The 12,637-nt window shown below is 39.7% G+C and overlaps 1 protein-coding gene across 4 annotated transcripts in view; it reads right to left on the bottom strand.

The window, feature by feature from the left end:
• Positions 1-2,299: 2,299 nt before the first annotated feature.
• Positions 2,300-12,637, bottom strand: part of LOC149323667 (death-associated protein kinase 1) — a 110,688-nt gene continuing 100,350 nt past the window's right edge. For all 4 annotated transcript variants that reach the window (XM_089490803.1, XM_089490800.1, XM_089490822.1 and 1 more), the window contains 4 exons: positions 10,011-10,149; positions 8,031-8,151; positions 6,272-6,460; positions 2,300-4,661 (listed from right to left, as the gene is read on the bottom strand). In XM_089490803.1, coding sequence (XP_089346929.1) covers positions 3,429-4,661; positions 6,272-6,460; positions 8,031-8,151; positions 10,011-10,149 — 1,682 coding nt within the window. In that variant the 3' untranslated portion in view covers positions 2,300-3,428. The remainder of the gene's footprint in view (positions 4,662-6,271; positions 6,461-8,030; positions 8,152-10,010; positions 10,150-12,637) is intronic.

Genomic DNA, 12,637 nt, shown 5'->3' with positions numbered 1-12,637 from the left:
AAACTTCTTCAGTCCTGAGCATGCAGTCTCTAAATCCCTACAGAAACACTGGCTGTGTCCCACTCTGCCCCGATGAAGGCGGACTGAGAGTCTTTACTTGCGGAGGAGAAGCTTCTCCTTTTCTATCTGGTCACTTGGAAGCAGCAACCAAGCAGCAAGAGGCCTCTCACCTGCCCTGGCCTTTGCCACAAGGCCAGCATGATGAGGCTTCTCAATTGCTGCTCAGCCAGCTGTTTGGATGCTGCTCTTGGAGTGACCAGGTGCAATGGGAGTAGTGACCGACATTAGTTATTTTGAATTTGCAGAACAGTATACTTAATATCAGGAAATAGGTGTTGGGGACGACAACACTAGGGTTGTTGCCTAAGAGGAAAGCGGGTTATTCTGAAAAAAGTTTGGGGACCACTATTTTAAAACCACTGTTAAATGGTTTCTATATGCTTGATGTCCTCTTGGCAGGTGGACTAACAGGATAGAAGTATCAAATGTCAGGCAGTTTATTTGGTTCATGGACCATTGCCTCTTGCTGGTCTAAAACAATCCAGCTGGGGATTAATAAAGTTGTGTGTTTTGTTCTCCAGCTCTCTTTGTATATGTGGTCTGTTACTTATACTTTATGTTACTTATTAGGGTGAAATGAAGGGCATTTTGAAGGCATTTGACAGGAAATTTTAAAGTATTATCGATTCAAAGGATTCAAGTTGCAATGCAATAAGCTACTTTTTCAGCAATGAGTAATGGCAACAGTTTTAAAATAGCAGTTTCAAAAGCTCTGAAAAGATGGCTAGAAAACCAAGTAGTTACAACATGCATTTTTCTCCTAAAATAAATAAACATTTTAAATACAGATAATTATATGCCATAATGGGTTTGTGGGATGTAAATGAGCATTAAAATTACTGCTAATTTGGAAGAAGTAAAATATCTGACATTAAAAAGATTTGGGGGAAAAAAGATTCCATCCAAAATCATCTTACCAATAAGGGACTACTTTTGCAAAAAAGAAATTACATTACAACTACTTAGTCATAAACCTAGTGTGTTTCTTTTACAGAAAGTCCTGCTGAATGTTGTTGCCTGACGATTGTGAGTCACTATGATCCACTTTCCTGCCTTGTTACATCACGTGCTTACACTTAAGTTGCAGTGTACAGAAAACCACACCTTTACTATCACAGCTATTTCAAACTGCAGAATCATCACTGTGAGAGAGGAAATGACAGCCCTTTGCCAGGAATTATAAAATTTATACTAAAAGCCATTTCCACATAGTTAAAAGGAGACTTATTCAGGAGTAGCCAAGCTGGCCCTTTTGAGGATTTGTTTTATTTTAAAAGAAGAGTATTCAGCAACACAAATGCTTCAAAAGCATGTTTTTACATTTTATCGTTACACCTACTTCTCTGAGCAATCCCCTTTGATGCTTTATCATTCATAATCTAAAACAAATAAGACAGAAAGTAGTTCCTTCACTTTTTACAATATCCAGATCATTATGAGATGCATCTCACAACTTCTAAACTTTCTAAACTTTCAATGGTTGGTTCACATGCTACTGTGCTAATGGCTGCATTGTGGCATATACATTATAAAAAGTAGCCCCTCCCAATTTGTGGGGGATCTATTCCAGACCCCCATGCAAAAATGGCAACTCGCAAATATTCGAGTCCCATTGAAAATAATGGCACATGTGCAGGGGCACATAGGGGTGCATGCCGCAATTTTGTCCCTCCCTGCTTGTCCCTTCTACAAAGAGTGAGACTGTGCATTCCAAGCCCACAAAAAGGGTGGGAGAACTGTACTTTAAATCAAGGATGGGAATCAATGCAGCTGGATGTTGTTGATGAGCTGCAACTCTTAGCAACTCTAGCCAATCTAGTCAAAAGGAATTCTGGGAGTTGCAATCCAACATCTGCAGTGATGGTGAACCTTTTACAGGTCGAGTGCCCAAACTGCAACCCAAAACCCACTTATTTATTGCAAAGTGCCATGTCTCTCTGGCTTTCTAGTAACAAACTCTGGCAAACTCTGTGCTGGGGCAACGGCACATGTGCCCACAGAGACGGCTCTGAGTGCCACCTCTGGCATGCGTGCCATAGGTTCGCCATCACTGAAGGACTCAATAGTTATTTCTCCTGCTTTAAGTATTATTCTTAGCTGCTACTGAAGCCAGATTGCTAGGATCAACATTCTAATACACCTGTATGCCAACATACCACAGGATTTTGTGCTCATTTTGTAGTTCAGTGATATAAATGCAGCTAGGAAATGAGGAGTGGTGAAAAAGTTGCAACAGGCAACAGTTTATTTGTAAAAAAAAATCCTTTGAAATTTTACTACAACAAAGATTAAGGAAAAACAGTATTAATATATATACATACCTTATATTTGTATATACACATAATATATCTTATACCATTAACATTACATGCTTTTCAGAACAGAAGAAATAGTCTTGTTCCCTCATACCAATTTTAAGTTCTCTCACTGCAAGAAATTCTTGCTTTCCTTAATTAAAAAAAGTAAACCTTCAAGTATATGAAATAAGCACACTAGTATCTGAAAGTCAAACCATTTGATTTGCACAAATGATCACTGTTAAAATACAGAATAAGTCCATTTAGTTAACACTTGTATATGTGCCTTGGTGAACTTTACATTTGTGTCAAATCTTTACCTGAGATATGTGGAAATAATGGAAGGTGCAAGTTCATGGGTTTTTAAAATTTCATTCCACTTAAACGGAAATAAAACTGATAATGTCTTATATGTTTCTACTCTCATGTTGGTATCCAACATGAAAGCTCTTCAGCAGAATGAGTATCTCAAAACTTCAGGAAAACACAAAGGCAAGCACCACTTGTAACAGCCAGCATGCAGACAGTGAAATAGAGGTAGCATTGTCTTACAGCTTAACAGGATCACTTGATTTTAACCACATTATCTTCTGCAAAAGGCACTCGCTTTTTTGTTCCTAAGCTTGGTGTTAAAATCCAAATAGAATAGCATTACTTTGCTATAAATATCTTTAAAAAAATTAAACAAGCACAATGAATAAAAATAAGGACATAAGAATGAGTTTTAATCACATTACATAGTCATATTCTGTTAAGAAAATGTTTTCTTTTATATATATTAAAAAACCCTTTCTTGTTTATTGAAAAGCTGGAGTCCTTCTATTTAAAATGATTATTTAAGCAGCACAATGTATAATCAGAATGGTAAAATACCAGAAGTACACCAGCCTTTTAAAACTAAAATAAGAGCAACAGGTCACAGTTAAAAAGTAGATGGTCATTTAAAAGTGATGCTGGGGGAATGGTGGCAAGCCACTGATGGAGACATTTATTAATACATACAAAACTGCCATATGGAATCCTTTCTCATCAGCTGCAGTTAGAAAAATGTACGCTTTCTAGAATTTGCTTTCACCGAGAAACAACTGAGCTAATTGAATTGTATGATGTCCCACTGTTACAGCTTGAAGCATAGGCTTCTTGGCCATTTGCATCTAGACTGACTCTGAACACAGAGGATGCCTTTAGTAAAAAGTCAGCTGCATCTCTGCGGCCCAGTTCCCTCAACTTGGACATGAGGATACCCACAGAACTTTCAGGGGCATTGCCCCATTCATGCAGAAGGGCATAGGACGGGCTTGGTATAAAGTCATGTTGATTCCCATTGTTTATATTATATTTTGCCACGAGATCAGGAAGGCCCAAGTTCATAGCAAGAAGGCACCAGTCCTTGCCCATGGGATCTGGTGGGTCCAGAAGCCGACTCAATTTTCTCCTTGTAAGCAGATTCAGATCTGATACATGGATATCCATCCCCAAGCTTCCCTGTGAGTAGACATCAAGACAGCCAAAGCACAATATACTGCTAAAGCTTTCTTTATATCCACCCATGGTATTAGTTAGCGAAGTCTCCTTTTGACTCTGTGCCCGGAAAAAATCTCTTGGGTGGTAGATCATAACTGGTTCATGATGTTCCCTCAGTTGCTGAGGACTGAGATAATGTTTGACTGTTAAGAGACCTGGCAATGTTGTGGCCATCAGATTATCAATAGTACTACACACTGAGTCTAGGAATAAGCAGCATTTGATCTTCTCTGTTTCCAGGCCTCTGACTTGAACTTCAATTCCTTGACCATTGTTGACAAGTAGCACAAGAAGCTCAGCTCCACGGTTCACAATCTTTGATCCGTTTACCCACAGACGTATATCTGCATCTCCCTCTGTACTCTGTTGATGAATCCACCTGCACAGATTTACCTGAACTTTGTGGAAAATTCCACACGGAAGCGGGGTTAGGTGTTCCACAGGAACAATTCTTACACCACCATAAATCATCACTTCATCCTCTTCATCAGCCCAAGATCTATGGAGGCTATCAGTCTTGATCAAGGCAGGGATGTCAATCATTGTTCCACTGCTGAGATCCCTGGCGCAGATATCCATGGCATCCAAGATCTGTATAAGTTCTTCTATATCACTGTCTGGTATTAGGCGCTGGATGTCTTCTATTGTATACCGACCTCTATAGTGATGGAGAGCTTTGGGGTTTTCTACCGACAGGAGTTTTCCAAGGACATTTGAACACAGCCAACGAGGATCCAGTAGGACAACATCTTGGACAGTTTCACTCTGCATGATATTGATCTGTTCAATGAAAGGAAAGTCCTATGTCAGATTCAAATACAAAATAAAAGAAGACAGTTGTGATCATCACGGTTTCCCAACTGGCCAATCTGAACCGAGTCACTGACTGTAAAAGCACTTCTTGGGTTCAGATTCCTATAATGCCTGATTCTTTATCTAATGACAGATTTTATACTTGTAAATATGAAGCATACTTTTGGGTGCAAGCACACATCGGCTTTATCTCCAGTTAATTGCTTTCATACATGAAAAGGACATAGTTTTAAAGTTGTCTGAATAGTTGAAATTAACTGCTGCTCTTTATAAGGCTGAGCAATAGTTTGTAAGTGAGTTACAAAAGGGCTATAAAAGGTAGATTCTGGGCAATGTTATTGGATTTAGACTCCAGCCTATGGATAAATGGAAGTAAATTTTACTGAAATTTAGACACAGTGTGTAGCACTGTTAAGTTTTCCAACACAATAGTCCAGTGCAGACTTTAAAAGCAGCTCCTTTATGAGTGGAAAATACCTCCCTCATATTCAAGGATACTTTGAGATCTTTGCTCTTTCATGGACCCAACCTAGCCAAGGAAACAGAAATGATTATTAGAAAAAATTAGAAATGAAAGCATTCTGACAAGGTTTCCAATTTCTTCTGAAGACTAGGGGTTAGGTGTAGCAAAGGAGAGAGAATTTAGGTTTACCCATAGAAGAACTAAATAATAATAATAATAATAATAATAATAATAATAATAATAATAATAATATATTTATATTTATATTTCCCGCCGCTCCCCATGGATTGAGGCGGGAGTACAGTACATAAAATCAGCATTACAACAAGCACAGATTATCTAAAATTACATCAATTAATGAACAAGACAAAGTCATAAAATTAATACAGTCCATACCTATATAAAATTAGTGGAAGATAGGGTATTACCGAGGTTCCATTATGGTGGATCAAATGGATAAGCCCGCCAGTTCAACTATGGAGCAATCTTGGGCAAGTTATTATCTCTGCACCTGCCCTATCTTACAGGGGTCTTGTATAACAGATTATATAAATTTATTTATTTATTTTATTTATTTGTATCCTGCTCTTGTCCTAGGACTGGGACTCAGAGTGGCTTCACGGCATTAAAAACAGTACAGTGCACCCTTGCTTTACGTGGGGGGATCGTTCTGAACTCCCCTTCGTAAAGCAAATTCTGTGCATGCTCAAGCCCCATTTAAATGAATGGGGCTTGTGCACGTGGCAGCGCCATGGGTACGTGCCCCATTACTCCCTATGGGATGCACCGCCTCTTCCTTCCTGCGCGGCTTTCAGCATATGGTGAAAGCCGCATAAAGCGCACCTGCGTATGATACGGCCGCACTGTACAATTAAAAACATTTTTAAAAAGTACCTTAAAAAGGAATTAAATTATAAACTATATTAAATTAAATTATAAACACCAGATAATGCAAATGTTGCATTAATATAACAAGTTATGGCTAGCCACCAAACCAAACTTAAATGTACCAACCTCTTTTGACAGTTAGGATGGAAAATTATATACACACATATACACAAGTATATTATATACTGTTTATGAAGTTAACATTGTATTATTGCATATTACTTACTTCTCCTATACTGTGCAACTGCTGTGAAATATGTCTTAACTCATCTTCACTTGCTAATGGATTAAGCTGATCCTGCACATCATATACAAACTGCTGCAATGACATGAGTTGGTTGGGTCCATTCATTTTTCTCCATGATGGTAAGGTGGAGATGATTTTTTCACACAAGTGGGTCACAGGCTGACATGCCTGGGAGAAACACAATAGTGGTCATTAGATTTAATTCTGGAATGTAAATTGTTCTTTTTGTCTAAAGCAACATATTTTATTTAAAAAGCCCTTCTAGCCTGGAAGGGGACAACAACTGTGTTTGGATCTCTCTCCCTCTCTCTCTTTCCCTGCTAATGATACTGGAAATAGAATGCTCTGAAGTTATTTCTACAACACAACATTAGGAGTAATGGCATCTGTATGAGTTCATCTTCCTTAAGTGTAACACTACAATATCCTGTCATTCCTGCTTGAATGCCCCCCCCCCCCAAAAATATGGGAGAGACTAAAAAACCAGAAATTAAGCATTATGTAAATTGTGAAAGGAAAAGCTTGAATGGTTAAAGCAGGATAACAGCATCTGTTTACATATGAATGTATGCCATGTTTTATGATTCTCAGGATTTCTCTTCATATAAAATATGTTTTAGAGAACAAGGAAGTGCTCCCACATTTGTACAGCTTGCCTTCAATCTATGTTGGCAAAAGCAGAAAAAGCCTTAATACTGTTTTTAGAAGAAAATTTATACCACCAGAAATTTCTAAAGTAAACAATATATTTCTAGAATTACAATGTCTGGGTATCATTCCAATGTTAATTGCACAAACTTAAAATGTAGATTTATGTCCCCAAAAGTGTAAAACCACCCCTCCCCCAGTCAGCTGAATGGCTGTTAATAGTGATGGGATTCCTAATGGCTTTGGAATGGTAGATCAATTTACACCACAATATTACATGTACTGAACAAGCTTAAACATATCACTTAGAAAGAGTTTGATTTCTCAGAGTTCTGCCCCTGGCACAACCCTCTGCTGGAACCAGTAATACAATCAAATTTAAGTTGGCACAGTAAACTGCCATTTATCTGAAAGCAAGAAGCAAACTGTAAAAACATAGTATCTGATAAAGATTCATTCAGACAATACAGAACTTTACATGCAAGAAGATCTGGTAGCAAAATATGAGTAGCAGCAGCAGCTTTACAGAAGACGTGTTTGTGTATACGTATTACATTTTGTCCTTTCCTTAAAAAACAAAACAAAACAGACAAGCTAAATTCTGCCTTGAAACTGATGAAGGTAAAAATGACTACATAAATGAAACATCATCTACACATAGTGATAAGAGTTCAACTATGGCATACTACTTTAACTGCTGGACAGAGAGTAAAGAGACATGGATTCAAATTAGGTAGTCTTGGGCAATTTACATACTCTCAGCCTAAGCTTCCTATAGAATTCTTTGATAATAAAGTGGAGTAACTTCAGTCCAGGAGTTCCTTGGGGACAGGGCAAGGCAGAAATGCAATAAGTAACAATATTGTCATTGATAGGTACTTATACAAGAGGACCAGAGCTTTTCAAAATAACAAGTTCAAGTTATTTTCCTTACTAACCAGCAGAGGGCAATCAGACAGAAACTAAATGAAGCTGCTGTATCCATATGGATAAGGTTTAAACACTATTCATGTTTTTAACACTTTCATATAAGATAACATTTGTAACCCAAGGTGCATGCAAAATTACAAGAGGTTTGATAATGACTTACAGAGATAATTTGACTGCGCAATTCTTGAAGATGATTCCGAAGAATTTTCATATCTTTTGAGCCAGATGCACCAGCATCCAAAACAAATAATCTATCCAAAATATGGAGGTCATTCCCAAACCTAAAAAAGAAAAGAACCTCTTTATTTAATCCTTTTCATTAGCAGTTTTTCTAACTGAAGAAATGTGGCATACAGTAAAGCAGTAATGAGCTTTTTTACTTGGAAATAAGTGCTATCAGGTTCAGTGGTGTTTTCCCCAAAGTTCACCTGGTTGCATCATGAATTGCTTCAGTTGGTAATGGCATATCTCTCTTCCTACCTCCCTCTTCCAAATATCAGGGGAGGAAACGGAAAACATTTGTTTATGGTTTTAAATAATCTGAAGTTTCCTGAATATATAAATATGGTTTTAAATAAAATGAAGTTTCTCTAATTGTACTGGTAGTTGACAGAAAATATTCTGGAATAAATGAAATGTGTATGGATCTCCAAAATAAAACTGGAAAGAACAGGGATGAACTCTGGGACTTTGGCCTGGTGCAGACTGGAAGTACTTCTCTGGATCATTGCCATGGCAACCACACGGCCACGGCCATGATCCACAGCAAAAAGGAGCTCTGAAATGGAGCTCCTTCCAGCGACGTCACCAAGGCGCCATAAGTGCCCTAGGGCATCGTGGTGATGTCAAGCACGCACCACGCTGTTTGGATGCGGCATGCACGTGACATTGGAGCTTACCGCACAGGTCCTCCTGGGTCCGTTCTCAGAACGGAACGGAAGGAGCAGGAATGAGTGCGTAACGAGTGGGGGACCAATTTTACCGCACACACCAGTCCCTCATTCATTCTGTTCCCCCTCTCTTCCGTTCTCAATCTGTTCCAGAGGGGGCAATTTTTGAGAACTGATCTGAACAGTTCTCAAAAAGCGTTCCCTCTGGAACGGAATGGGAACAGAAGAGAGGGGGAACAGAACGAATGAGGGACTGGTGTGTGGTAAAATCCATCCCCCACTCGTTCTGTTTCCTGCCGGGCTGTTCTGAGAATGGCCCACAAGCCCAGTGCGGTAAGTTTCATTGATAAGTGTGCTGTGTGGACAGCGGTGCCTAAAGATAGCACTGTCAGCGCGTTAGATTTTTGAAGCATGCAGATGCTGAGCGCTCCAGAACCCTAGAACTGGTTCCAGGCTGCCGCAAAACGGCAGTCTGTACTGGGCCTCAATTATCTTTTTATTCAGTGTGGCTGTGCCCTAAGAGAGTGAATGAAGTGATAACCTTATACATCCAGTTGGCCAAGTGGCTGCTTCATGCCATTGTACAGGTCTAACCCATCATGATAACAGCTATATTTCAGGCACGTTGTAAGGAGTACCTTTGCCTGATCTCTGCTGAGTTGTGAGCTGATCTTGCCCTTGAATGTTTGTGCAGTATCACCACCTGGGCATTTATTTGATCTTATTAGGATACTTCCATTGGTGCTGTTTCTCTTTAGGTCTACAGTGACAATCCCTGAAGTCAGCTTGAGATGTGCTTATATATATGGAACAAGAGATAATGAATCTTTCTTATCATATCGTTATCACCACTACCACACCACAACCACTTATTTATTTATATTTTGCCTCCCCCCCCCCCATCATGAATCAAGACCAAGAAAAGGTGGCTTGCCTGTATCTGTAACTGACTCTTCAAGACTGCCTGTGTATTTACACAACTTGCCTCTCTATACAAGTCTGTTTTCTCATTTGGCCACAGCTGCAGTCTTCAAAATGGAGCAGGAAGGCGTAAACCCTCCCCTAGGAGTATGTGGTGAAGGCTGATGGTGTTTTTTAACTTTCGTTGAACTTTTGTGATTATTGGAACATTCCAAATGATGTCTTGCAGGGGTATGGAAAACTTATATGTGATGGACAAAGACCATGAAGAAGAAATATTAATATCTTAATACACCTTTTATTGCTCCAATACTATTATTTTATCTTACCTATTCCTAATTTCTTTCAAAAGTGATGTATCCTTGTCATATAGGAATTCTCCTCCAGTAGAACGTGGAAGATTTACAATGTCGGCATGAGTAGCCACAAGTGCAACATGCAGTGGAGTTTTCAGCTTTCCTCCAAATGCTTGAAGGGAAAAAGAATGAAGGATTTCAGGGAAGAAGGCTTATGTACTTTGCAAATGCCCTTATATTAAAAGGCTGACTGTGGCTAGTGTGACCCAATAACATCATTTCAAATAAAACTACGCTCCATTTCAAAAAGCAAGAAGATGATATTACAAATTTCAATAACTCTTCACAAGCCTTCTATTTCACTACAACCTAAAGATACACTGGGGGAGACAGGCAATGTTTTTCTTAATTAAAAATCCTCTATTGACTGCATTGGTCTATAGTACTACAGGTTTACATTTGAGATTATTACAGGCAGAAAATGAATGATTTTAAAAAACATTCATACACAAGTATGAATGCAACTTTACAGTACTTACACAAACAAAGAATTCTCACTTAAGTGAGAGTTAAGTAGGAAAGCCTGGGAGATACCATGGAAAAGAATGAAAGAGAGAAAGATACAAATGGGACATGAATGAGGTAACAGCACTGAACATAAATACACATAACCTGCTTGGTTATATATAATCCGGATAAGGAAAATATATCTATATGTTGTCTATTTTTAAACTTTAACAAATAGTCAACAGTAATATCAAAGAAATCAGTGTGAGTGACGACTACCACATCCTTCTACTTGTTTTTTTATTTTCATGGAATATAAACATGCTCAATCTAATTTAGAATTTATTTTATGCTCATTATAAAGCTTTATACAATCTTACCCCAAGCATAATCCAATTCAAAGATAATTTAAAGGCATTATTACAGGAACGTAATTTTTTTCACAAGCAAAAACCACTGACTTGAACACAGTTGTGCATCCACTGAGACACCTCTCAGTGCTTTATTTGATTTTGGAGTCAAAACCCCTGGGAAATTCAAGATCTCCATGTATGTTAGGAGGCCAAATTAAGCTGCATTTCTGACTATATATTAAAAATTTTCATCTGCTTTGCTTATATGCAACTTAAGGACAGCTTTAACCAAGACAAGAGAAATGCAGCCACTGAGGCTAGAGATAAACAGTTTTATTTAGAGTTGTATAAGGAGAACGACCATGTAATTTAAAAAGTGTATAAATGGCTTCTGTGACTAGAGACAAATGTAAAAGAGTACATGATTAGGTGAGACCAAAATTTTGGGCATAATATTAATAATAATAATAAATAAAAACTTTATTTATATACCGCCCTTCGAAACATCAGGGCGGTTAACAACAATAACAACATACATCCAATTTAGATTAAAAACAATGCAATTAAAACAATAAAATAACTTGTGCCAAATCACAAACTACTAACGGGGGGGGGGGGGGAGAGGGGGCTCTCAGGGCAAAGAATCAGGGGTAAGCCTGCTTGAAGAAGAACGTTTTCAGCCCCTTCTTAAATTGGACCAGGGAGCTTGCTGAACGGAGCTCAATGGGCAGCGAGTTCCAGAGGGTAGGGGCCGAGGTGGAAAAGGCCCTTCTGGTGGTATTAACTAATCTAGCCTCCGGAACTCTTAACAAGTGCTGCCCGGTGGATCTGAGTGTGCGGGGCGGATTGTACGGAGAGAGGCGGTCCTTTAAGTACTCTGGGCCCAAGCCATTTAGGGCTTTATAGGTTATAACCAACACCTTGTATTGCGCCCGGAAGCGAATAGGCAGCCAATGTAGGTCTTTTAAGACCGGTGTTATATGACTGGTCCTAGGTATGTTAGTGACCAGTCTTGCTGCCATATTTTGCACTAATTGCAGCTTCCGGGTATGGTACAAAGGTTGCCCCATGTAGAGCGCATTGCAGAAATCCAACCGAGAGGTTACCAGAGCGTGTACCACTGTTTCTAGGTCCCCCCGGCTCAGGTAGGGACGCAGCTGGCGTATCAGCCGAAGCTGATAGCAGGTGCTCCTCACCGTTGCATCCACCTGAGATGTAAGGTGGAGCAACGAGTCAAGGAGCACCCCCAGACTGCGTACAGAGTCCTTCACGGGAAGCGTGATCCCATTCAGGACAGGTGGAACCACCGCCATCCCTGGGCCAGGAGAACCTATCACGAGTACTTCTGTTTTCTCTGGATTCAAGCTGAGTCTGTTTTCCCTCATCCAGCCCATTACTGACTCCAGACAGGCCACGAGAGGAGAGATGCCATCCCCGGTCACTGCATCAGTCGGAGACATAGAGAAAATTATTTGGGTGTCATCAGCGTACTGATAACCCCGTGCCCCATGTCTCCGGATGATCTCTCCCAGCGGTTTCATGTAAACCTTAAAAAGCATGGGAGACAGAATGGCTCCTTGAGGGACCCCAGATGTTAGGGGTCTCTTGTCGGAGCACACGTCTCCCAGCTGCACCATCTGGAACCTCCCAGAGAGGTACGACCGGAACCACTGGAGCGCAGTGCCCCCAACTCCCACCTCTGCCAGGCGCTCCAGAAGGATACCATGGTCTATGGTATCGAAAGCCGCTGAGATGTCTAAGAGCACCAACAGGGACACGCTTTCCCTGTCAATGCCCAGA

The sequence above is a fragment of the Sceloporus occidentalis genome, unplaced genomic scaffold (assembly GCF_023333645.1).
Source record: "Sceloporus occidentalis isolate IW3139 unplaced genomic scaffold, rSceOcc1.0.p SCAF_1, whole genome shotgun sequence".
NCBI classification, from domain to species: Eukaryota; Metazoa; Chordata; class Lepidosauria; order Squamata; family Phrynosomatidae; genus Sceloporus; species Sceloporus occidentalis.
Note: the sequence above shows the minus strand (reverse complement) of the source record. Positions and strands in the feature narration are given on the sequence as shown.